General features: G+C 45.2%; 1 protein-coding gene across 6 annotated transcripts in view; it reads left to right on the top strand.

Moving 5' to 3' along the window:
* Positions 1–25458, top strand: part of LOC119977556 (interleukin-1 receptor type 1-like) — an 83290-nt gene extending 57832 nt beyond the window's left edge. For 5 of the 6 annotated variants that reach the window (XM_038818633.1, XM_038818628.1, XM_038818630.1 and 2 more), the window contains 5 exons: positions 4024–4153; positions 4262–4407; positions 8439–8576; positions 8688–8849; positions 23333–25458. In XM_038818633.1, the coding sequence (XP_038674561.1) occupies positions 4024–4153; positions 4262–4407; positions 8439–8576; positions 8688–8849; positions 23333–23685 (929 nt within the window). In that variant the 3' untranslated portion in view covers positions 23686–25458. The remainder of the gene's footprint in view (positions 1–4023; positions 4154–4261; positions 4408–8438; positions 8577–8687; positions 8850–23332) is intronic. The other variant, XM_038818632.1, reaches the window with a different exon arrangement.
* Positions 25459–27757: the final 2299 nt, after the last annotated feature.

Below are 27757 nucleotides of genomic sequence, written 5' to 3'. Positions count from 1 at the left end.
CAAGTTCCAAGTAGACCAGCGTGCCCCCAGTCACACATCAATGTGGTGAATACCATTTCATGTCAGGAAGCAGACAAAGAATTTCAGCATCCGCATGACCTTGACATTTTTAACAAATTTGGAGATAAACCTACCCCTTGGATCTCATCCACAAAAGTTGTCAAAGAACCGAAAAGTGTGAGGCAGATTAGAGCCTGTATTAATATATGGCTACCAAGCCAAGACATATAGCAAGAAAGATACTTGACACCCATAGTTGTTGATTATATCGAATTTGCATGTTGCTGAATACTTCACTAAACTTAAACTCTATGCAGAATACTATCAAATCAAACTTAGATAATAACCAAAGTATCTTGGGTGGGATTTTCTGTTTCTGAGACTTGAGTGTTGACACCAACGCAGAATTCATGGACTTTCACGACAGAAAACTGGTACCACACTTGTACCGATTCTGCTACTATTGAGGGGCTAGCACTGGTGCCAGGTGGAACACAATCGATTCCAATGAAAAATGGTGTGGGATTTGCCGGGTCCGTGATTGACACTTGGGAGGCTGACAAGCTGCAGCCGCAAATACACATTATACTCCCCGCGCACACTCATCCCAGGCAACAAGATGGGACTGGTTGTGCTGGAGCATGCCCATATAGATGATGGGTCCACTGGGGTCAGAGGGCACCAGGCATGGTGCCCTGGGGGGGGGAGGGGGGGGGGGGGGGGGGGGACCTATAAGACCCATGGCACTAAGTTCAATGTGGGCTGTTAGCGGTGTGCGCAGCTACATGGCTGCCTTGCCGGCTGTGGCAACGGTGTTCCATGCCCATCCACTCCGACCCCACAGTTCACCTCCTGGCCACCCTCCACTACTCGCCCTGGCAGAAGACCCGTGGCCAGTGGCACAATTGTCAGCAAACTATGGTGACGTTGGACACTTTCCGTACCCCCTCTCTCTCTCTCTCTCTCTCGCTCAGCACTTGCCACGCCAGTTTCACAATTTTAAAAGCACAAATGAACCATGCCATCAGGAACTTGGCCTATCCGAGGCGGAGAATCAGAGAGGCCCTGGAGAATACCGGGTCGAGCTGCTAATGATATGCAAACGTTGTCTACTGTATGTGCATTCTGGAATCCATTGACACCGCTGTTGAGGTGCTGGAGCATTGTGATTTGGTGTCAAATCGGCACCTGCTGCGATTTTGGCATCGGAACCGATTCTCCACCCAATCGCCTTTCCCAATTTCTGCGTTGGCTAACGGAGAATCCTGCCCCATAGTTCCACAACATCGAGGTTTTTCAATACAAGAGTCTCGACTTTGGAAACAATTCAGCAATTAAGGTGTTTGAGTATGTGATTCAGTATGTACTTCAAAGATTGAGTGGTAACACTGTCATCTACATTCACACTGAAAGTGAACTCAAGACATGTCTATGTGCGTGCCTAATTCAATGTCTTGGGGAATGCAGCCTCACCTTAAGCAAAGACTTAAGTGCTCATTCAATGAAAGCAGAATCAAGTTCTTTGGTTGTATGTTCAGCAGTGAAGATGTATCACCTGGTCTATGGAAAATTGGAGCCATTTAATAAATTTAAAAGAAAATTGTTCATGAGATGTAAGACGAATGGAACCAGCGTATTTTTGGAGTAACCCCCAGATACGACATTCGGAAGGTACAGCCCCTGGTGTTAAACCCAAGTGGTGAAGTCTCAGGTTTGAACCTTCCATGGAAAATCTGGACAACCCTCAACAACTTGAGGACAGACCAGGGAAGATGTGATCACTTTCTCCAAAAGTGGAACATGAGGAACAGATCAAATTTCAACTGGCTAGGCAAGCCAGACCATCACCTACATACTGAACTTCTGCCCTAAGAAATCAATTCATGGTGGTATCATAACTATTCACAGGCAGCACGCTGGCATAGTGAGTAGCACTGCAGCCTCACGGCACTGAGGTCCCAATTCGATCCCGGCTCTGGGTCACTGTCCGTGTGGAGTTTGCACATTCTCCCCGTGTTTGCGTGGGTTTCACCCCCACAACCTAAAGATGTTCAGGCTAGGTGGATTGGCCAAGCTAAAATTGCCCCTTAATTTGAAAAATGAATTGGGCGCTCCAAATTTATTTTTAAAAACTGTTCACATTGGGCAGCTAAAGGTGTTGAATGGATTGTTAGCTATAACTGCTTCCCCAGACATATTGAATACAAACCATTCTGGGGCCAAATGCCCAGCTTGGCTACAACTATTTAAATATACTTTGCTTGTGGACGAAGTAATGATTGACCCCAGCAATCAGTCCAGCAACCCATGAACTTTAACTATCTCAGAAAAAAATCAACCTATATGGGAAGAGAAGGATAGAAATAGAACAATTACGCAATGAAGAATAAGTCACAATTTTCATGGTTTCACTGGTGTATTTAGGTTCTCAATGTTTGTGTAGGTTTTGATTTTCAGTGTAAGGAAATTCATACATTTTTCTAAATGTTTTTTATTGAGTTTTCATATTTTATATCCAACAAATTACAAATTATTAGAAAAAAAAAACGCAAAAATTAACATGTATATTTACAGGTAAGCATCTTCATAATAACAACTGTGGCCGCCCCCTTTAGCCGGCATACATAGAACATAGAACAGTACAGCACAGAATAGGCCCTTCGGCCCTCAATGTTGTGCCGAGCCATGATCACCCCACTCAAACCCACATATCCACCCTATACCCGTAACCCAACAACCCCCTCTTAACCTTACTTTTATTAGGACACTACGGGCAATTTAGCATGGCCAATCCACCTAACCCGCACATCTTTGGACTGTGGGAGGAAACCGGAGCACCCGGAGGAAACCCACACACACAGGGGGAGGACGTGCAGACTCCACACAGACAGTGACCCAGCCAGGAATCGAACCTGAGACCCTGGAGCTGTGAAGCATTTATGCTAACCACCATGCTACCCTGCTGCCCATTCCCCAATATGGCCGAGGCACATGTTTATAGGCATTTATTTACAGTTTGGTTTTGGTCCTTAGCTAGCTATCAAACCCCCATAACCAACCCGTAGCCCCCCCCCCCCCGGGCTACCTTCCCCCAATTCCCGTCCATTTTCCCCTGATTCTTGGCCACCCGGCTATTCTTCCTCTTGTACGTTGGCCACAAACAGGTCCCGGAACAATTGCATGAATGGCTCCCACGTTCTGTGGAAGCCGTCGTCTGACCCTCGGATGGCGAATTTGATTTTCTCCATTTGGAGAGATTCCGAGAGGTCGGACAGCCAGTCTGCAGCTCTGGGCGGTGCTGCTGACCGCCAGACAAACAGGATTCTACGGCGGGCGATCAGGGAGGCAAAGGCAAGGGCGTCCGCCCTCCTCCCCAGGAATAGATCTGACTGGTCTGAAACCCCGAAGACCGCCACTATCGGGCATGGCTCCACCCTCACCCCCACCACTTTGGACATAGCCTCGAAGAAGGCTGCCCAGTACTCCACAAGTCTGGGGCAAGACCAGAACATGTGGGCGTGGTTGGCCGGGTCTCTTTGGCACTGTTCACATCTGTCCTCCACCTCCGGGAAGAACCTACTCATACGGTTTCTTGTTAAGTGGGCTCTATGTACCACTTTTAGTTGCGTCAGGCTGAGCCTTGCGCACTTGGAGGTGGAGTTGACCCTATTGCAGTGCATCGCTCCAGAGTCCCCACCCTATCTCAATCCCCAGAGGAAATTCATACTTGACAATCATGTGCTTGCTGGGTGTTACAAATGTCTGCCCTTAGTTCCACAGATCGGGTATCCTGTTGTGTACAAATGTTTGTTAAATTATAACAATTCTACTTCAAGCATTTTCCAGGTGAATTCTAGACATTTATTCTGTCCATGTGTTGACTTTCCCTCTGTTTGCCAGAATATAGGTTTTTCATTAAGTTAACTTTATTTAATTTTGTTCAGGCCAGAATGCATCTGGCATTGTGTAGTTCCAATTTACAACCTTTTGGTGAATAAGAATGTTTCTATTTTGTTTGTTCAGGATCAAAATTTAACTTATCTTGCACAGTATATACAGGATATTGTGAACCACCTACAACATTAATTTATTGGACAGTACAGGATAAGTTTATTGAAGATTATTTCAGTAACCATCTTCAAGTTGAATATAGGTATGTAGCTCTAATTTTATCAGGGTTTGAACAAGCACATCATTTACTGTCTTCGAACTGACTATAACTTGTATAATGTTGAGTTTATGTATATAAATTTGTTTCCAGTCAGAGGAACAACAGCGAACGAGGAAACTATTATGAGTCGAAAATACTTTTTCCTAATTTCAAAGAAGAATATTATGAGTCATTTACATGTGTCGCCCAAAATGGCTTGGGCTTTCAAACAGCAACTGTTAAATTTAGAAAAACAGGCAAGTAGTTAATTACAATATTTAAGAAGTTACAATTGTCTTTATTCTAAATTTCATTTGCTATTCTTTTATGTATGACCTCTGGTATCTTTCATATATTATGAGACAGCCTTGCTTTTTCACTCATCAATATGACTGATGATTGATATCATCCACTGATACAATAAACCGATTAATCAGTCTTTCGTTCTCATATTCATAAAGCAGAATGCACTGATTTGCACTTGATCATGTTGCATGATTGCATCAGATAGTCTTCAAATATTTTTGTATATGAATTTCTGAATGAATATTAATAGATAAATGTTATTAAATATGGGATATACCCTACATATAGTGTACAACATAATGGAAAGCAAATTGTGACATACTCCAAAACTCACCATCATATGCCATCTTCATTTTCTACTTCCACCTTTTTAGCATATTTGCCCCTTCTTCCCAGGATTAGTGGCTGTGCCTTAAGATGTCTTAATCCCGCTCTCAGGAATTCCCTTCCCAAACCACTACCCCCACCTCTGCTCCTTTAAAACTTTCAATAAAACCCATTACATTGACTAACTATTTAATCAGAACTCTTGACCTTGCACAGTGTTTATTTTCTTTTTTCCTTGTGCTTCCATGAAGTGCCCGGAAATGTTTTACAATGCTAAAAGCACAATGTAAATGCATTTCAGTAAGAAGTCTTACAACACCAGGTTAAAGTCCAACAGGTTTGTTTCAAACACGAGCTTTCGGAGCACGGCTCCTTCTTCAGGTGAATGGAAAGGCTTGTTCCAGAAATGTTTATATAGACACAGCTGTGTCTATATAAACATTTCTGGAACAAGCCTTTCCATTCACCTGAAGAAGGAGCCGTGCTCCGAAAGCTCGTGTTTGAAACAAACCTGTTGGACTTTAACCTGGTGTTGTAAGACTTCTTACTGTGCTCACCCCAGTCCAACGCCGGCATCTCCACATCAATGCATTTCTGGCAGCTCTGGGTCTGTTTCCATGATCACCCCTCAAATCAGATGTCTGTCGGGTGTGACATTGGTCCTGCTACTGGACTTGGCAGAGCAGAGTTTATGATTTCAAATCTCAAGATGGCATAGAATGCCAGGTTGCATTGTGCAATTCCACTCCTGCTTGCCAAAATGCAGCCAGCACTCCTCCAGTTGCAGCTTCCATTCCTACTTCACAGTCATCTCTGTTTAGTCACCCCGGTGACATTATCTGCAAGCATAACTCAACTTCCACATTAAGGCTATCAATGCTACCCCTCTCCCTCTTCTCTTGACTATAGCTATATCTGGGCAATTAGGATGTGGGAGAACAAATGGTAGATAGGTCAATATTTTCTTCAACTGAATGCAGGAAGAATTTGGCTTCAGCCATCCTTTATCACTGACAACATTTTCCTTTGGTTACTCAGAGTGAACCAGATGACAGCAAAACCACTTCCATATCAATCTTTATTTGATTGCCTTTAAGCCCATCCTCTTAAACAAGCTTTACACCATGTCATGCCATTTCTTTAAATATGCCTTTTAAGTAAACATTTTGTTTCCTATAAAATGAAAGTTTTTATTCAAGTCAAAGTACTTGCAAATTTTTGCTAACATTTTCTATGTACCATGATCGATCTTTTATTTGCAAAGTGATATTGCATTGAAGAGTAACTAATGCTGGCCCATAACCTTCTGGCTTCCCAGTGTCAGATTTGGGGACGCTCTGAGGAATCCCTCTTAGAAATTCCCAGGTAAGGGGTCCAAGAAATTTCCAGGTAAGGGAGCAATTGTCCAGGTGGGGTAACTTTCCTTGGTCAATTGCACTGTGCTGAGAACCATCTGACAAAGCTACTTAAATCACTAACTTTGGATGGTTCTACCAGTGGTTCTCCCCCCCCCCCCCCCCCCCCCCCCCCCCCCCCCCCCCCCCCCCCCCCCCCCCCCCCCCCCCGGCCACACACACACACCACCACTCTGTGCTAATCCCAATCCACTTAATATAGATGCTTATCTTCTCCCTGGCCTGTTATTTTCAATGGGACCTTTAAACTCATCTGGTTTACAGCAGTTAGTCCCTTAAGTAGCAGCATGGTAGCACAGTGGTTAGCACAGTTGCTTCACAGCTTCAGGGTTCCAGGTTCGATTCCCGGTTTGGATCACTGTCTGTGTGGAGTCTGTAGGTTCTCCATGTGTCTGCATGGGATTCCTCCGGTTGCTCTGGTTTCCTCCCACAGTCCAAAGATGTGCGGGTTTGGTGGATTCCCGGCTTGGATCACTGTCTGTGCAGAGTCTGTACGTTCTCCCTATGTCTGCATGGGTTTCCTCCGGGTGCTCTGGTTTCCTCCCACAGTCCAAAGATGTGCAGGTTAGGTGGATTGGCCATGATAAATTGCCCTTAGTGTCCAAAAAGGTTAGGCGGGGCTACTGGGTTATGGGGATAGAATGAAGGTGTGGGCTTAAGTAGGGTGCTCTTTCCAAAGTCTGGTGCAGACTCGATGGGCCGAATGGCCTCCTTCTGCACTGTAAATTCTGTGATGCTATGATTTGCCGAGATTCTTTTGCACTGAACGCTGGAATTAGGGACCCACTGCACTAACTGAATCCTGCTCGGCCTGAGCGAGGAAAGGGATGTGGAGTGGCAATCTTACACTGATTGCCGTTTCGAGGCAGCTTTGGCCCATATGCAATTAAGCCCATTATGATTGGAACCACCCTGGAATCCACTTTGTTGTTTCCTTTTCAAACAAAGTACTTTGCCATTTTAATGAATTAGGCTAGAGAAATAGGGAATGGATTACTTTCAAGTTGAAGGGCAAGCCCTGTACACATTATATTTCCAGTAGCAACTAAAACAGATTATCCACTTTTGAGAGACAAGTTACGTGATTCTCCGTTGGGAGACTAGTTGGGGAGTCTCTGGGGGGAGACGGAGCTCCCTCTAGTTAGGGGGTGTCTTTGGGGGGTAGGGGCTCCATTTTCAAGGAGTCTCTGTGGGGAATGTCTCTATCGGAGGGGGGGGGGGCATTTTAGAGGGTCTCTGGGGGAGGGGGGGGCGGGCTGGCAGAGGGGTCGACGGCCATGCATTGTGGGGGCAGGGCGGGTGGCAGTCGGATGAATTTGGGGGAAACTCCCTTAAGGTGTTGCCCCCTTGGCCCACTGAGAGGTCCATCCCGTCAAGGCCAAGCTGGCAAATGTCATAATATACATCCTGGTATATGATGGTGCACAGACAGGCAGTGATTGACACACAGGATGATCAGTGAACACAGAACACAGCAGCCAATCACCAGACAGGACACGACCACTATAAAGGCAGAGGGCACTAGTTTTCCCGCTCTCTCGGGATCCAGCCTCTGAGACAGTCAGAGCTCGTGAGCAGCAAGTAGAACAAACACCATATGGTAGTAAGATAGTCTGGTCAGGTTAGCCTCAGGTCTCCAGTCAAGTCAGCATAGTGTCGACCCACAGTTAAAGCATGTATAATAGTTAAATGTTCAATAAAATTGAGTTGCATTTCTTCAAGTGTTGGAAGCCTGTCTCTCTCACCACTGCAGTAAACGCAGTCCTCACAGACCCAGCTTACCCAACACATCAGTAAATACTTGTCGTGATTCTCGCCCACGTGATTCCTGGTCCACCAGTCCAGGGAATCTCACAGGCCCGGAGACTCTGGTGCCCAGCCTGCTAAGTGGATGCAAATGGGTCATTAAGGTCTATTTACATTCTTCCGCTAGCGAAGCCCCATCCTGCTTTCCTGTTGGTGCCCGATTGTACACTGCATCGTGAACCTTGCTTTGGCGTCGCGAGACCGAGAATCCAGGCCAAGATTAAAATGTATTGAATAAATCAAACGTTATCACAGAAAAGACACTGGCCTATGAAATTGGCCAAAGTTCTTTTTATCTGCATGTTTCATGATGGTGTGCGATTGCTACCTAATTTGTCTATCTCAATAAACTCTGACTATTGTTGCCTCCTCTACCAGAGTTGTGCAGTCAGGAATTTTTAGTAAAATTATGTTTTGTTTCTGTTCTGCTCCAGATTTTACCAAGGAGATCGTAGCTGCATTTGGTGTTTTTACCTGCGTGTTATTCATTTGCATATGCACTTACAAGTTTTTTAAGATTGATATTGTCCTGTGGTATCGTGATACGTTTCCTGTGAAATGTTCTGAAAATGGTAGGTGCAAATTCAGAATCAGTTTAACCTAATTGCAAACAAGTGAGACATATTCAAAGAATTTCAGTGCTGCATTCTGGTAACTTATGTTAGTGCTTTGTTCACTTTCAGATGGCAAGAGCTACGATGCATATATCATCTATCCTCAAAGTTCTTGTTCTTCATACTGCACTGATATCCTTGCCTTCATTATGGATGCACTGCCTCAAGTTTTGGAATGCCAGTGTGGATATAAATTGTTTATACCTGGAAGAGACGATCTACCTGGAGAAGGTGAGACTAAAATAATAAGAATCTTTATTAGTGTCATAAGTAAGCTTACATTAACACTGCAATGAAGTTACTGTGAAAGTCCCCTAGTCTCTGTCATAATATCCACTCGTATATCATGAGATGCAGACAGGCAGTGATTGACACACAGGATAACCAATGAACACACACGACAGAACAACCAATCACCAGACAGGACACCGCTGCTATAAAGCCCACAGGGCATTAATGCTCTCTCGCTCTCACACAGGACAGGGCCAGGGAGATAGTTACAGTGCACAGGCCAATGAACATCATCACCATGTGATAGAGAGCTAGTCTGGTCAAGCCAGTAGGAGGTTATCCGTTAGGTTAATAGAGTGTCAACCCACAGCAGATTATGTACAGCAATCAACAGGTTCAATAAACAGCGTTGGACCATCTCCTGTGTCGGAAGCCTGTTTCTCGTTTTACTGCACCCAGTTGCAGTCGATGTGAAACCAACACAGATAACATGTCAGTCACCACACTCCGGCGCCTGTTCGGCACCTGAAGGCAAATTCAGAATGTCGAATTCACCAAACAAGTATATCTTTTGGAACCGTGGGAGGGAACCAGAGCGCCCGGAGGAATCCCACGCAAACAGGGTGAGGCAGACATGGGGAGAATGTACAAACTCGGCACAGATAGTGGCCCGAGCTGGGAATCGAACCAAGGTCCCTGGCACTGTGCAGCAGCAGTGCTAACCATTGTGCTACCGTGCTGCCCATATGATTCATTGGACTCAGTGGGAAGTGGTCCTCATGCTTTGCATTGTAAGTAAATATATATATATGGGATTGCTTCAACTCGTTCGATTTACTCCCAAATAATTTCAAGAAACCCTGAAGGCACTAGATACTGCAAAGGCTACAGGTCCTGACACTATTCCAGCAGTAACACCAAAACCCTGCGCTCCAAAACTTGCCATGCTCCTAGCCAAGCTGTTCCAGTTCAGCTGAAACACTTGATACCTTCCCCATAATGTGGAAAATTGCCCATGTATGTCCTGTCCTCGGAATCCAGGACAAATCCATGACTGGATAATTTCTGCTGCACTGGTTTATTCTTGATCATCAATATCAGCAAAGTATGATGTCACCAACAGCACTATGAAATAGCATTTACTCAGCAATAACCTGCTCACTAAGGCTCAGATTGGGTTCTGTCAAAGCCACCCATCACCTCATTACAGTCTTGGTCAAAACATTGGTAAAAGAGCTGAACTTGAGAGGGGAGGTGAGAGTGGTTGTCCTTGACATCAAACAGCATTTGATCGAGTGTGGCATCAAGAAGCCCTAGTAAAACTGAGGTCAATAGGAATCATAGCAAATCTCCACGAGTTAGAATCATATCTAATAGGAAGGGAGATAGGTGTGGTGTTGAAGGTCAATCATCCCAGCAGATGTTCCTCAGGGTAGTGACCTAGACCCAATCATTTTCAATTGCTTTTGTCAATTACCTTTCTTTCCATCATAAGATCAGAAGTGGGAATGTTTGACTCTGATACTCAAGCAGTCTATGCCCATACGCAGTATTATCTGGGCAATGTTCAGGTTTGGGCTGATAAAGGGCAGCACGGTGGCACAGTGGTTAGCACTCCTGCCTCACGGCGCCGAGGTTCCAGGTTCAATCCTGGCTCTGGGTCACTGTCCGTGTGGAGGTTGCACGTTCTCCCCGTGTTTGCGTGGGTTTCGCTCCCACAACCTAAAGATGTGCAGGGTAGGTGGATTGGCCATGTTAAATTGCCCCTCAATCGGAAAAAATGAATTGGGTACTCTAAATTTATTTTTAAAAAGGCGCATTCCGTGGAAATGAGAAGCGGAAGTGAAATTACTTACTTAAACACAATACTTTTGCCATAACACAAAGAACCTGAATTTGCCTTCAATGTGAGCATCGTTCCATATGGTATCAATATATCAGTTGGCTGCAGTAATTCGTTTCAGAAATTTGTAGTCAATCTTTTCCACCGCATCAAAAGTACCCACTCGCGTTGGGTACTCAAACTAAACAGAATAAAGGTTTGGGCTGATAAGTGGAAAGTAACAGATGTTAGGAAAGAGTTAAGTTCCCCAGCATACCCAGCATTTAAGTTAGAATTGACATTTTAACTTTTTAAAAATTGCTTAATAGATTTCACTTAATGTTTAAATAGACTGCATCATATAAATAACGGGGATACAGGTAGCACTGGGTGAGTTGATGGAGAAGTGATCACTACACAGAATAAACCTGGATTTGATTAAATCAAGATTTGCTTTCTAGTCTTATTGGCAGAGCTAGCTTTGGAGCTTTACAATGGTTGCAGAGGCTACTTCTTAAGATTTCTTTGGAGGAACAGCTGCAATTTTGATTTCTAACCTGGAAGAGTGTTTGGATTAACTTGGAAAACAAATGGCTGAATCTAAGGGTAGAGTAACGACTTATGACTACCACTCGTTGTTTGAAGAGTGTCAGCCTTATGACCAATGAAAGAATGAAGTTACCGTGTGGATAATGGTTACATTGGCGTCCAATGCCACAACCTCCTCTGCCTCACCTTCTCCTTCACCCTCAAGCGAGTCTCCTGCAGCATCACCACATCAGCATTCAAACCTTTGATCTCTTGATTAGGCCTCCCAACCCCCTCACGTTCCACATAACTATCCTAACCGGGGGTTTCTCACACCCCCCTCCCTTCTTATCCACCATCATCATAACACCGGGCCCTGTCCCATGTGTCTGACCCTATCCATTGGCATGCCCCACTAGCCAGAGCCTTCAGCTTCGCTGGATACTCCACACCAAATCGCACCCCGCTGTTGTATAATGCCATCATAACTTGATCGAAAGCTGCTTGCCTCTTTGCCAGCTCCACTGTCAAGTCCTGGTATATGCGAGCACCAGCTCACTGCATCACCTGCTTCTGTTCAAAACCCCCTCCTTCATGTGTTACTTATGGAAGCAGATGATCACTGCTGGTGGCGGCTCATTTAACTTTGGCTTTGACCTCAAGCGACCAATGTGCTTGGTCCAGTTCATACCGAGAGGGTTCCTCAACCTCCCCCATCATTTCTGCCAACATCATAGCGAAGTAATCCTTTGGTCTCGAGCCCTCCACCCCCTTCGGCAAGCCCACAATCCTCACATGTTGCTGCCTCGAGCGATTCTCCAGCTTTGCTCAAAGCCCCTTATTGGCCTCGACCACCTTCCGCAGCTCATCCGCCATCAAGGTGAACTGATCGCTGTGCTGTGACATGGCCTCCTCCACTCCCTTCATCTTCTCGCCCGATGTCTTTGCCACAGCTACTCTCACCGGTGCAACTGCCTCCTAGACCAATGTCTTCAAAGCCACTGCCATCTCCTTCCTCAAACACCTCCATGTGCTTCGCAAACTGCTTCTTCAGCTCCAAAGACATCACCTCAGTCATCCTCTCTGCTGTGAGCAGTGCAGCCCCACCCGGCAGCCCAGCCTCTGCCATCTTGATAGCTCCCTAACTCAATGGTGAACACTCACTCCCTCCTTCTTGTCGGCTGTTTTCCTCAATCCTTTGCCTTCCTTGCATCTTCCTTCATTCAATCATTCGCAAATTGCTCCCCGGGCCGGACTTTAAAACTCCTAAAAACAGGCCTCAAGCAGGAGCCGCCCAACCTGCTACTTCCCCTCTACATGCCGCCACTGGAAGTCCCTCCCCTTTATTTATATGGTGAAGTCTATTTAAACATTAAGTGAAATCTATGAAACAATAAAAACAATTAAAACACCAATTCTAACTCAAATGCTGGGGAACTTAACTCTTTCCTAACTGATACCACCTTTTTATTTGCTCAAACAATTTCTTGAACTTTGGGATCATTTAGTTTAGTACTTAGCTGTAATATATCAAAACTGTCATCAAGTCTTGATTGTCTATTTTTTAAATTTGAGTACCCAATTCATTTTTTCCAATTAAGGGGCAATTTAGAGTGCCCAATCCACCTAGCCTGCACATTTTTGGGTTGTGGGGGCGAAACCCACGCAAACACGGGAGAATGTGCAAACACCACATGGACACTGACCCTGAGCCGGGATTCGAACCTGGAACCTCGACTGTGAGACTGCAGGGCTAACCCACTGCGCCACCGTGCTGCCCCTTGATTGTCTATTTAACCAATTCAGTTGGATATAAATTAACCTTCAGAGTTCCTCTTTTTCCATTTTAGAAGCCGTCGTATCCTTTTGTGAGGCCCGACCACAAGTAATTGCTATAGGTTAATATTTTCAAGTAAGACAATACTGGAGGAGTCATTCAACCTGTACACACATTTAATTAACTTCTAGAGTTCCCCTCCGCACTCCGGAATTTCTCTTTGAAGGTGATGTCCCTGTATGAATGCAGCTTTATTATCTATTAAAAATAAATAACCTTTATTGTCACAAGTGGGCTTACATTAACAGTGCAATCAAGTTACTGTCAAAAGCCCTTAGTCGCCACATTCTGGTATTGACTTGTATTCCCAAGCATTTGTGGCCAACAGCCCCAACATGATCTTCAAAGTAACTTTTCTTGCTCAGGGTGAGTCTACCCTTACATCTTGGTCAGCAACGTTTTTTTTCAAAACCTTGTGTTGCCATGATTGTTTTACCATCTGTGCTATAACTTTCCTGGACGTTTCCACTTGTTAACACCATCTCCCTTACAGTATGCCACGTCTCCCTGTCTGAAAATAATTTCTGACGGTCGCACATTGTGCCTCGAAGCTCTCTGAGTTCTTTCTGAAATTTCTGCTTTAAGGAATGCTCTTCTACCAGTGTGGAGTGCATTCAAATGCTCAGAAAAGTTATAGCTAATTCGTAGTCTCACCCCCCTCCCCAACCTGGAGGATGATCATTCATGACTTGGGTATTTGGGGATTTCTACCAAAAACCAACTGATAAGGGTTGTAGCCCCCAACCATCTGCAGCAAATGATGGTTTGTACAGCCTATGCTAAAGCCAAAGCTTTTTTTAATAAACATTTTATTGAGGTTTTATAACAACAACAATATAAACAATGTACATGAAAATATAAACATAGTGCAAAAGCCGTCTTTCTCCCTTACAGGTCCCACCTTTAGTAACCCCCTACTCTGAACTAAGCTAACCCCCAATCTCTTCCCCCCCCCCCTTGGGCTGACGGTTAATTTTCGCCAAAGAAGTCGACGAGCGGCTGCCACCTCCGGACGAACCCTAACAATGACCCTCTCGAGGCGAATTTGATTTTCTCCAGAGAAAGCCATGTCAGTTAGCCAGGTCTCCGTCTTCGGGGGCTTTGGGTCCCTCCAAGCTAATAGTATCCGTCTCCGGGATGCCAGGGAAGTAAAGGCTAGAATGTCTGCCTCTTTCTCCTCCTGGATTCCCGGGTCTTCCGACACTCCGAAAATCGCCACCTCTGGACTCGGTGTCACTCTTGTTTTTAACACCTTGGACATGACATCTGCAAACCCCTGCCAGAATCCCCTAAGCTTCGGGCATGCCCAGAACATATGGACATGGTTCGCTGACCCTCCCGCACACCTTGCGTACCTATCTTCTACCCCAGAGAACCTGCTCATCCGGGCCACTGTTATGTGGGCCCGGTGAACGACCTTAAATTATATCAGGTTGAGCCTGGCACATGTTGTGGACCCGTTGCCTCTAATCAACGTGTCCGCCCAGAGACCATCCTCTATCCATCTCTCCTCCTAACTCCTCTTCCCAGTTGTGTTTCAGCTCCTCGGTCTACATCTCCTCTGACCCCATAAGCTCTTTATAAATGTCCGAAACCCTCTCTTTTCCCACCCACATTCTGGAAACTACCCTGTCCTGAATCCCCCTTGGCGGCCGGAGCGGGAACGTTGAGGCATGCCTGCGTAGGAAATCCGGCACCTGGAGGTACCGAAACTCATTTCCCCATGCCAATCCAAATTTCTCCTCCAGCTCCCTCAGGCTAGAAAAGCTCCCCTCCATAAACAGATCCTGCTCTGCCATCTCCGCAACCCTCCATCCAGCCTTCCTCGGGAAAATCGGTGATATTACAGATTGGAGGCCATACCGATGCTCCCTCCGCTCCCACATGCCTCCTCCATTGCCCCCAGACCTTCAGGGCTGCCACCACCACAGGGCTGATGGAGTACCGTGCCGGCGGGTACGGCAGAGGCACCATTACCAACACCCCCAAACTGGTGACCTTGCATGATGCCGCCTCCACATTCCTAAACCGACCCTCCCCCACTTCCTGATCATAGCTATATTCGCCACCCAATAATAATTACTAAAGTTCATCAGAGCTAGCCCGCCCTTTCCCCGGCTCCGCTCAAGCATCCCCTTTTTTACTCGTGAGGTCTTAACCACCCATACAAAGCCAGTGATCACCTTATTGACCCGTTTAACGAAGGACCGTGGAATAAATATGGGGCGACACTGAAACACAAACAGGAATCTCGGGAGGAGCGTCATTTTCACTCTGCATCCTCCCAGCTAGTGACAAAGGAAGCGCGTCCCTCCTTTGAAAATCGTTCTTCATTTGGTCTACTAATCGGGCCAAATTTAACTTGTGTAGCCATTCCCATTCCTGTGCCATCTGGATGCTTGGGTATTGAAAGCTTCCCCCTGCCACCCTAAACGGGAGCTTCCCCCAATCGCCCATCCTGCCCCCTTGCCTGGACCGCAAACTTCTCACTTTTCCCCATATTTAGTTCATATCCCGAAAACCGGCCAAATTCTCCCTGAATCCTCATATTTTCTTCCATCTACGCTAAAGCCAAAGTTAATTTACAATTTGGCTATCTGCCAAAATTTTAAAAAGCATTTCATCTATCACAGCATGATTTCTCTCGCACACCGAGATACTAAATAGGTTTTCTGCAGCTATATTCATAACTATAATGTTGAATTTCTCACACATATCCTGAAATTTATCGTTTGCAATCCATTTATCCATTGTCTGTTCCACAATTATTTTCTTTACTGCATATAATCGGCAACGAATTAAACTAGCTGCCAAGTCTACAAAGTGCAAAATGAAAATGTTCTTTTCATTATTCCACATCTTAAGATCCTTGGCCACAACTTAATTAAAATCTCTCACTAAGTGTTTAGTCGCTATGTATCGGGATGGCGTTCTTCTATACTTATATATATCACATCTGTCACTTATCTGTTCTCCACGTTTGGTGTACTCCTCATCTCTTATACCCACAATTTTGAATCTTGGATGGGGGAAATTGCTAATGCAACTTAACACAATCAACTTCTTGGCTTCTGGATCCCTGCTCTCTGATGCTAACAGTATTTTCTTAAATGCTTTACAAGAAAATTTAGAATTCATTAACGGAGTGTCCTGACTCTAAATTGTACGTCCACAGTTTTCCCAAATACGACAGCCTTGTCATTTATGTGCCTCCTTCGACGGTCGACTCAACAGTAAAATTATTTAGTTGGATATGACATTTATTCTAATAGTGAGGTGGTTGTGGCATTGGATGCTGAGAAGGCGTTTGACCAAGTAGAGTGGAGGTATTTGATGGCGGTTTGGGATGGGCTACGATTTGTAGATTGGGTAAGGCTGCTGTATAGGAAGCTGAGGGTGAATGTCCGCACGAATAACATTAACTCAAGGTATTTTGCACTGCATTGGGGGGGCCAAGCAGGGATGTTCTGTGGCTTCCTGTTGTTCACACTTGTGATTGTGCCATTAGCTATCGCGTTGAGGAGTTTGGAGGTCTAGAGAGGGATGGGGAGGGGGGGGGGGGTGGCGGGTGATAGAGCATCGGGCCTCTGTATGCAGACGACTTGCTGTTGAATGTATCGGAACCGAGTGTGTTGATGGGGGCATATCGGAGCTGCTTCAAGTGTTTGGGTCTTTTTCAGGATACAGTAGTCCCCCTTTATAACGCGGGTGTTGGCGTCCAAGACAGCCACCCGCGTTGCAACCGAGCCGCGGATATCCACGATGGGGGTTTTAAATTTATTTAAAAATCTATGCTAGCGCTTCCTATTGAGAGTCTACGGGGGGCGGGGGGAGAGGTCAGACCCCCATAGACTCACAATGGGAAGCGCTAGCATAGATTTTTAAATACATTTAAAACCCCCATCGTGGATCCAATTAAAATTTCAGCGGCTGGCTCACTTTGAACCGGAGAGGGAAGCTGCTCTCACTGAAATCAGCCGGCCGCTGAAATTGACACTGCCCGCTGCTCTCTCTCTCCAATCCAACTTTTAAGTTTTAAAGTTTCTGATTGGAGGGAGAGAGCAGCTGGCAGTGTCAATTTCTTTTTTTTTCCTCCGGCTTGCCCCCTCTCCCCCCACATCCTCCAACTAGACCCGTCTCCCCCCACACCTTCCGGCTCGCTCCCTCTCCCCCTCTCCCCCACACCCTCCTGCTCTCCCCCACAGCGTCCAGCTTGCCCCCTGTCACCCCACACCCTCCGGCTCGCCCCCGTCCCCCAACACCCGCAGGGCCCCCCTCTCTCCCCCAACACCCGCAGGGCCCTCCTCTCTCCCCCAACACCCGCAGGTCCACCCTCTCTCCCCCACACCCACAGGGGGGTCTCCCCCACACCCGCCCCCCCCCCCCCCCCCGCCCCCCCACCTCTCCTCCCCCCCCCCCCCCCCCCTCTTCCCCCCCCCCCAACACCCGCAGGACCCCCCTCTCTCCCGCAACACCCGCAGGGCCCCCCTCTCTCCCCCACACCCCCAGGGGGGTCTCCCCCACACCCCCAGGGGGGTCTCCCCCACACCCGCCCCCCTCCTCTTCCCCCCCAACACCCGCCCCCCTCCTCTCCCCCCCAACACCCGCCCCCTCCTCTCCCCCCCAACACCCACCCCCCTCCTCTCCCCCCCAACACCCGCCCCCCTCTTCCCCCCCCCCAAACACCCGCCCCCCTCCTCTCCTCCCCCCCCCCCCAACACCCGCCCCCCTCCTCTCTCTCCTCCAACACCCGCAGGTCCACCCTCTCTCCCCCACACCCCCAGGGGGGTCTCCCCCACACCCGCCCCCCTCCTCTCCCCTCCCAACACCCGCCCCCCTCTTCTCCCCCCCCCCCAACACCAACCTTGCTGTCATGGATGACCCTATCAGGACCAAGGAGTTCCAAACAGCATCACTTAAGGGATCAATTCAGTGCAAAAACCTCGCCATCTTGCGATCCTCTTCTCCCCGCCCACCAAACACCCGCCCCCCCCCCCCTCGGCAGTGTCAATTTCAGCTGCCGGCTGATTATTTCAGTGAGAGCAGCTTCCCTCTCCGGATCAAAGTGAGCCGGCCGCTGAAATTGACACTGCCGGCTGCTCTCTCCCTCCAATCCAACTTTTAAGTTTTAATGTTTCTGATTGGAGGGAGAGAGCAGCGGGCAGTGTCAATTTCAGCGGCCGGCTCACTTTGATCCAGAGAGGGAAGCTGCTCTCACTGAAATAATCAGCCGGCCGCTGAAATTGACACAACTGACAGTTGGGGTCCATTAGCCCCCCCGCGATATATCGCGGACCGCGGTATTGCGGAGCGCGGTATAACGGGGGACTACTGTGTAAACTAAATTTACATGAAAGTGAATATGTTGGGGTGTCTTGGCCATAGCTAGGGGTGGGGGGGGCTACCGTTCCGTAGGGCGGGGACTCACTTTATATATCTGGGGGTGCAGGTGGCACGGGATTAGGAGGGTGCTCCTTGGGTATAACATTACTAGTTTGGTGGGGAGGGTGAAGGTGGACTTGGTAAGGTGGGGTGGTCTTCCTCTGACGCTGGCACTCGGGTCCTTTTAGGGCATCAACATTTCCCAATCTAACCCCATTTAATTGATACTATGCCACTCTATCTTTTCTTCTGAAAGTGATAACATCACATTTATCCACATTAAACTGTATCAGCCATGTATTTGCCCACTCACTCAACTCGTTTAAGTCACCCAATTGTTACAACCTGCCACTTTGAAAAAGACCCATTTATTCCTACTCTCTGTTCCCTGTATGCTAACCAATTCTCAACCCATGTCAATATATTACCCCCAATCCCATGAACATTAATTTTGCACACTAAGCTGTAATGTCAGACTTTTATCAAAAACTTTCAGAAAATCTATGCATCGCACCCACTGGCTCTCCCACTATTCTGCTCGTTACATCCTCAAACAAATCTCCAGTAGGTTTGTCAAACATGACATGGATGGCAGGGTGCTGCTTGAGTAGTCTGCAGGACAGCTCACTCCATTTTGGCATAAATCCACAGATGGACATAAGTCCTTCTGCACATATGACCACAAGGGTGGCACAGTGGTTAGCATTGCTACCTCAGCATCAGAGACCCGGGTTCAATTCTGGCCTTGGATGACTGTGTAGAGTTTCTACGTTCTTCCCTTTCTACGAGGGTTTCCTTCGCTGCTCCGGTTTCCTCCCACATTCCAAAGATCTGCAGGTTAGGTGGATTGGCCATGGTGAATTCCTCCTTCGTGTCCAAAGTTTGGTGAGGTTACGGTGATTGGGCGGAGGCATGGGCTTAGGTGGGGTGCTCCTTTGGAGAGCCGGTGTCAACAAAATGGGCCAAATAGCCTCCTGTACTGTAGGAATTCTTTTATTATATGTTAGTGAATGTCATTAAGAGTAGGGGAGTGGAAAATCTGGGGGGGGGGGGAAATGGGCCGCAGCAGCTAGTGAGTGAGACCGGGATGAGGTGAACGGCTCAGAAGAAGTGAGGGGGGGAATTGTGGTGCAGAATGATGTGTTGGGGGGGGGATGATGACATGGAGGATGGAATGGGAGTGGAGGAGATAGGAGGCTGCATGGGAAGGAGAGAGGGTGGGTACAGGGTGGTCCAGGAATTATGGCATGGCAGGGGGAGGTGGTCATACTGGGAGGTGTGCAATAGGGATAGGATGACATACTTTCATTGCAGTATTAATGTAAGCCTACTTGTGACACTAATAAAGATTTTACATAGGTAGAAGCGGTCTGATATGAATGGGGTCTGCTGGGGAGATAATATTAAAGGGATAAAAGTAATAGAATAGGGATGGCATGAGATGGGGATTTGAAGAAGTACTTTTCTAATAAATATACTGATTTCATCAATTGTTTTGGGAGTCTAAGCTAATTACTGATAACTTTTTATTGCTGATTTTTATTTAATTAGCAAATCAGATTCAATAATTATAATGTTGGGATTTGAACTTGTATCTCAAAATGATTGATTCAAGTCTCTGGAATGCAAATCCCGTCGTAAAACCATTTTGATGCCATACCCAACAATTTCAGTCCAACTGTGGTATAAATTGAGATTTTGTCATTTTTTTTAATGCTCGCATGGAAATTAGCACGTCAGAACTCGAGTGGTCTTTTTTTTTGGCCAAAGAGAGTTGATCCTGTGCATTGAATCTGCTGTGCAACGTCTGTGGGTATTTCAGATTACCATTGGTGCGGACATTGATTAATTCAATGTACTCGCACAGAGTGTTGAAGTGAACATGATGCTGAAATTAATATCAGTTGAAAGTTATTGTAAATGCAAAGTCTTTTTTACGTTTGATGAAATTAAAATGAAGAAAGATTTTAGTAGTCTAAGTTTTGACATTTGATATGGGTGGTAGTATCTTTTATGGACAGTTGTATGATTGAACTTACTTCTGTATCAAGGGTACAAGAAATACAGTTACATTGAAACAAATGATACATTCTAAATTTATGGGAAATAAAAATTGATCTTTGAAGCCACAAAAATTCCTTACAAAAATGGGGGTCACCTTGTACACCGAGCATAAAATGTGAACAGCTGGTGTGGATGATCGTCATTTTGAAGCATGAAAGCAAACATAACATCGGCAGTTCATAGTAAAAAAAAAGTGGCATGGTTTATTGCATGAATTAATTCTACAAAGATACCTTTAGCCACAATCTAAGCATTTTAAAACTGTCACACACATCGTCTTCAACATCTAATGCAAATAGTTCATTGAAACCAGAGTAGCTATGGCATCATCAATAGAATCCCACTCTAGATCAGATGTGGTGCTTTCACTTTCAAAATGATCCCTGCACAACAAATCATCATCATCTCCATCCATTGAATTGGATAGTCTGCATTTTACGAGCAATCTGATGATACTTGGTGCTCTAATAGCCTGAGATGTTAATGAAATCACACAATATTAAGCTGGGCAGAATGCATATTTCCACTCTGAGAAGGTTTTTTTCTTGATCAACCATCCCCTTATTCCATTTGCTGCGAGCATGACCCTTGAATGGCTTGTTGAAGCATGCATCCAAAGACTGAATCAGATATGTTACAACCCCCAGCACCTTTCCAGCATGACAGTATCCTTCTCAGAAAGCCCCATCGGGTTTAAAAGGTTCTGAGATGGTCGATGGTCCAGTGTGAGATCTGCAGACTCTGCCGCAAGAGGCGCAGATGGTGATTGATTGATTGGGTAGCTGGGTTGTCTGCCGATTTGTGCGTTCTCTCTGATGTCTTAACTTTTCCGATGCACATTCCCAAAAAATCTCTTGATGTGTTTGGAGCCTTCCCAGATTAATCTTTTTTCCGGGTCTCCCATGTGTGGATCAGGTTTGACCTCTTCAGGAATGTTCTTGAAGAATCCCTGAAGTGTTTTTTCTGCTGTCCTTGGGAGTCTCCAAGTAGCACAGTTGGTTTGGGAGTCATAAAGGCATAAAAATTACACCTTCCACCCAGTGGAACTGATTTTGAGTGATTAATGCATTGGTGCTGGGCAAGTTGGCCTGGGAGGGGACACTGCTATTTGATCACCTTTCTTGCCACTGGATTTAGAGGGTTTTTTGAAGGCATCTCAATGGTAACACTCCGGTATTTTGAGGTGTCTTCTATAGGCTTATGAAGTTTCTGAGACATAGAGGAACACTGGGATCACTACTGCCCAGTAAAACATGACGTTTGTCTAGCGTTTGAGATCCTGGTCCTCAAATACTGGGGGTTTAGTGAAAGGACAATTTTCCCATATGTTTTGGAGAAAGAATCGACAGTGACTGGAAGCAGCATAGCTTGAACATTTTTCCACCTGCTCTGTAGATTATCTTTGTGCTTGTGTGTAGATTTCTGGTGATGAGATGCAGTATTGCAGCGAGAAAAAATGTAGAAGAGAATTGGTATAATGACACAAGCTTGTTTGCCCTCAGTCTTCACTGAGATAGGGTTTGTGGTGGTTCCGGTGATTTGTTCCACTTGGGTGCATGCATGCACATTGCATTTCTGATGGTGATGCAACTATTTTGATGATTTTTTAGGTCATAATCAGAGAGATTCTTCTCGAGGCCAGGCTTGTGGTTGGCTCTGATGGTATAGTTTGTTTTTGGGGCATCATCCTCAGGAATGATTCCTCCCCCCTTCATTCTCGCAGCATTCTTTCATTGACACCTTGTTGCAGCTGTTATTTAACAAGTTAGCAACTGTTATTTTTTTTTCAAATTTAGATTACCCAATTATTTTTTCCAATTAAGGGGCAATTTAGCGTGGCCAATCCACCTACTCTGCACATTTTTGGGTTGTGGGGGCGAAATCCACGCAGACACGGGGAGAACGTGCAAACTCCACACGGACAGTGACCCAGAGCCGGGATCGAACCTGGGACCTCAGCGCCGTGAGGCGGTTGTGCTAACCACTAGGCCACCGTGCTGCCCTAGTTAGCAACTGTTATGACGTTTAGTTTGAAAGCACCTTTATACTGCATTTATTTTGCTGGAGGTCCCATTTCTGTTCATCACTTGCCATGCTATATTCGGTCTGCTCTGTGTGAATGTGTCTTAAAATCCTGTGCAGCTTCCTTGCAACACCACCCATTTCACTTGCTTAATCCCGTGTGCCATCTTAATGGTCATTAAAACTTGCAATTCTGGGTTGAAAAATTGAAGCTAATACTACCAATGTAAGTATAGAAATGTGTAGCTGAAAATGGCTTCGAGCTCATATCTGAAAAACCTTGAACACTGGTGCTACAAAGATGTGTCAATGTATGCACTGCAATCTATGGTACTTGAATATCTGGTTAGACTAGATATATTATATTAAATAATCATGTTAGAGCATTGTAATGAAGTCCCATTCTGCTGAGAATTGGGGTGAAGAGAATCATTTGGATGATAGTGGGCAAGGAAGTGTCTGGGCCTTCAACGACTGCCCACCCCATCACTCCCTCCCCTAATCTGAGAACTGTTTTCCCCAAATTTATTTGGTTCCAAATTTATTGAAAGAGGCACAGGAACAGATTGTTAAGGGGTATGAGGGAAATATCAGTGGAGTTTCTGTGTGTAGCTTGGTAACTGCCTGCAGTGGTGTGGATGCTCTTGCCCACATGTAAGTAATGTGCAATCCCAGCCTATGCATTCTGACTAGAGTTAGTGTTGGAGGACACTGGTGGGCTCAAACCAGGTGTATTAGTGTCATCACAAGCTGCTGATTTTCAAGCACAGCAGTTTTGCTAGAAGGCCATTGCTCTGTTTATCTTGTGCTTTCTCCATTCCTTTTCAGATTACTTTGAACAGGTAAAAACAAATATCAAAGACAGCAGAAGACTGATCATTCTGATGACAAAATCTTTTGATAAACAGTTGTCCACTATGTTTGAACAGCAAGTTGGATTGCACGATGCACTGTTATTTGATCAAATGGAAGTTATTCTGATTGAGTTGGAATATCATGATGATTACAGTGACTTTCCAGAATCAATGAGGCATATTATCCAAAAGAAAGGAACTATTAAGTGGAAAAACAGTGAATGGGGAAAAGAAACTTCATCGTTAAACTCAAAATTCTGGAAACAAGTGAGATATAACATGCCACCAAGATCTTCACGGTCCCATTGTAAGATTGAGTATTACTAGACATTATCTTTCAAGAAATACAGATATTTAGGTATTGTACAATGAGTAATGAGGTAAATGGCAGAGGTGGATATTTCCGAGCACTCAGAGAATTTCCTCAGCTCCTCTCCCACAGTAACTTTGGTGAAAGTTTGATGGAAATTCTGTTTACAGTATTACAAGCTTCAAGGAAATTAACCCCTTAACCTGGTATCAAAGTCTAAGTCTTTTTTGAATTGTCTGTGCAGTTTTAAATGTGGTGGATTTTTAATTGACATTTCGTTATGTCATTTTACAGCTGCACAAAGCAGATGGGAGCATTGATAAATGACACAAATGTATGTTGTCCATATATAGTGCGTAAATAAAAGTATATACAGCGTGGTCAACAAATGCATTCCAAAAGCAAATTTACAACAATATAATATGTTGGATTTGTTTTAAAAGCAAGAAAATTGTTTTTTGAAAGTTTGACTTGTGTTGTGCATCCTATTGTTGATAAGTTGAAGAATTTTGTGCAACTAAAATCCTAAAAATACCCAACTTGGCTATTAAAAGTTGATAATGAGGAAGCAGGGAGGAAGGGACAATTTGCATGAAATAAAATGATGAATCATAGATGAAGTAAGTTTTCCTAGACATTTCAATGTTCTTGTTGAAAGGGTCCCTTTTAAAATATATATATATAACAACAGATCTCCAATAAAATAAATTTGCTTCATAAAAATCTTTTGAAAATGAATCAGGACCTAAAACGACACCGGATGATGGAATGATCGTTAAGATCATTTTATCATTTAATCCACATACCTCTGAACTTTCTTATTTTGTGGCCACTTTTTGTAAAATGTTCTATAGCATACAGAGAAAGTAGTGTTAGCAGATTTCTGTGCACAGTCCTTCTGCACATCCTCTGTAAATCTGCTGAGAATTAGGTCAGGGACAATATATGATGGATCACTGACTTCTCTGTTGGATTCTGCAGAACCAGTGCCCTGTAGTCGTTTCCAAGCTCACGTCAGTGGTGGTGACCCTGTGACTAAAGTTCCCTCTTTGACAACATGGTGGAACAGCTGCAGCTGGTGTTCCCAGTGAAAGGAGATGAACTGCCTGTTGTGAGGGTGGAATAGAGGCCTATCTGGGGTCCTGACTTGGGTCAGCACGTGTTCAAATTTTTTTCTAAGGTTAATTTTAAGGCCCCACCTGAACTGAATAGCATGTTCAAATAGCGGCCCCAGAAGCCTCTCCTGAATGGTCAGCGACGTCACATTTGCAGTTGAACTATCTCTCGGGTTTCCAAGATACTCACAGCAGTGGGCACCAGCCACAATTATAAATCATAGTGGGGGTCAATGGTTGAGGGACCTGGCAGGCCAAGCACAACATTTTAGTTCAGCATCTTTAGTATTCATTTCCTGGTACCAATTTCAAATTAGTAATGGAACATAGAATGTGCAGTTTGATAGGACTGTGCTTTTTATTTATACATTGTATTCTTGATTCCCATAGTATTGAATTGTATTCTGACACTCGTAGTCATTACTTTAATAAAAATTAACTATTATGTATAGATTCGCACTTTTCAAATAATGGGGCTCTTTGTTTTCAAATAGATGTCCTCCATATGTGTATCCTCAGCTCATCAGCTCAAAGTTGATTTGCTATAAACGTATACTTTATTTGGTGCACGTAGTCAACCACTCACTCACTTTGATATCACTTACTTTGATAGCAGATGTTTATTATCTAACCATACCAAATATGTGTTCCAATAAAAAGTGTTGTTGAAATGCAGGTTTGTGTTTCCTTGTATTATCTATACTGTTATAGGTGATGGGGTGAATTCTAGCCTTCCAAAAATGTGATTTAGGGTACATATTCATAGAATTTACAGTGGATAAGGAGGCCATTCAGCCCATTGAGTCTGCACCAGCTCTTGGAAAGAGCGCCCTACTTAAGCCCATGCCTCTACCCTATCACTAACCCAGTAACCCCAACTCACCTTTTTTGGACGCTAAGGTACACTACCAATGATTTTCTACCTATTAAATGCAGACTTGACCCTCCTGAATTTTTCAGTACAGCTATTTCTAGCCTCCTACTTTGTTCAATGTGTTTTGCTTGTTAGCCTATACATTTCTGATGGAAATGGTATATCATCGTTTCACATCTATCAATCTGAACTATGCAGTACCACTAATGTACCTGATAGGTGGTACTGGCGAGCTTGTAAAAGTAACTATTCTTATCGGAGCCACCATCAGAAACTTACAGTGGTTGAGCTACAGTGCTTGTTTGTACTGCTAATGAAAAACACTGCATCCGTTTCTTTGTTATGTTGTCAATAATCTGTTTTACAACACCAGCTTTAAAGTCTAACAGGTTTATTTGGAATCACGAGCTTTCGGAGTGTCACTCCTTCGTAAGGTGAGTTGGACTTTAACTTAATGTTATAAGACTTCTCACTGTGCCCACTCCAGTCCAACGCCGGCATCTCCATATAATGTCAATAATCTGTCCAACTTTACACCACCTCTACTAGCCCTAAATTATTAGACTGCTTGTTTAAGGGCAGCAGGGTAGCATTGTGGATAGCACAATTTCTTCACAGCTCCAGGGTCCCAGGTTCAATTCCGGCTTGGGTCACTGTCTGTGCGGAGTCTGCACATCCTCCCCGTGTGTGCGTCGGTTTCCTCCGGGTGCTCCGGTTTCCTCCCACAGTCCAAAGATGTGCAGGTGAGGTGGATTGCCCATGATAAATTGCCCTTAGTGTCCATAATTGTCCTTAGTGTTGGGTGGGGTTACTGGGTTATGGGGATAGGGTGGAGGTGTTGACCTTGGGTAGGGTGCTCTTTCCAAGAGCTGGTGCAGACTCGATGGGCCGAATGGCCTCCTTCTGCACTGTAAATTCTATGATATGAGAGCCACCTGATGTGTGTCTGCTCAGCACATCACCATCACCGGACATCCCTCCCAATTTAATATTGAGAGGACCAAAACTATTAGCTTCAGTCCCCCGTCACAAATCTTGTCCCCTAACTACCAGCTGCTTTCCTCCCCGGCAGCAGTTTTAAGGCAGTTTGCAGTTTTGGTGTTAAATGATGCACAAAAGAGCTTCCAATCACATATCCATGTCATCAGTGAGACTGCCTATTATAATCTGTAACATGGCTTAATTCTGCCCTTGTCTCAGCTCATATGATGCTGAAACCCTCATCCACGTCTTTGGTAACTCTGGACTTGTGTATTCCATTGCAATCCTGGCTGCCGTCTCATGTTCCACCTTTCCAATCTTGACATCATCAAATGCTCTGCTGCTCATGTCCTATTTCACATCAAGTACTGCTCCTATATCTTGCACTCGCTGACCTACATTTGCCCCTGATTACCTAATGACTCAATTTTTAAAACTTCTTAGCCTTGTTTTCAAACCTGGCCATGGCTTTGGCCCTCCCTAACTCTGTAAACTTCTCCATTAAGACAAAGAACAAAGTAAAGTACAGCATAAGAACAGGCCCTTTGAACCTCCAAGCCTGTGCCGACCATGCTGCCTGTCTAAACTAAAATCTTCTACACTTCCTGGGTCCGTATCCCTCTATTCCCATCCTAGTCATGTATTTGTCAAGATGCCCCTTAAACGTCACTATCGGCCCTCTTTCCACCACCTCCTCCGGCAGCGAGTTCCAGGCACCCACTACCCTCTGTAAAAACTTGCCTCGTACATCTCCTCTAAACCTTGCCCCTCGCACCTTGAACCTCTGTGAGAGAGGGAGAGCCTTAATGCCCTGTGGGCTTTATAGTGGTAGTCTCCTGTCTGGTGATTGGTTTTTCTGTGTCGCGTGTGTTCATTGGTTATCTGTGTGTTAATCACTGCCTGTCTGCATCTCATGATATACATGAGTGGATATTATGACAGTCTGATTAGTAAGTTTGCGGATGACACAAAGGTTGGTGGAATTGCGGATAGCGATGAGGACTGTCAGAGGATTACAGCAGGATGCAACATGACTTGCCAATTTTTATACCCAATGCCCCGGCCAATAAAGGCAAGCATGCCTTTGCCTTCTTGACTTGCCAATTTTTATATTCAATG

The sequence above is a fragment of the Scyliorhinus canicula genome, chromosome 14 (assembly GCF_902713615.1).
Source record: "Scyliorhinus canicula chromosome 14, sScyCan1.1, whole genome shotgun sequence".
NCBI classification, from domain to species: Eukaryota; Metazoa; Chordata; class Chondrichthyes; order Carcharhiniformes; family Scyliorhinidae; genus Scyliorhinus; species Scyliorhinus canicula.
The sequence above is the reverse complement of the archived record's forward strand: the minus strand, read 5'-3'. Positions and strand labels throughout refer to the sequence as shown.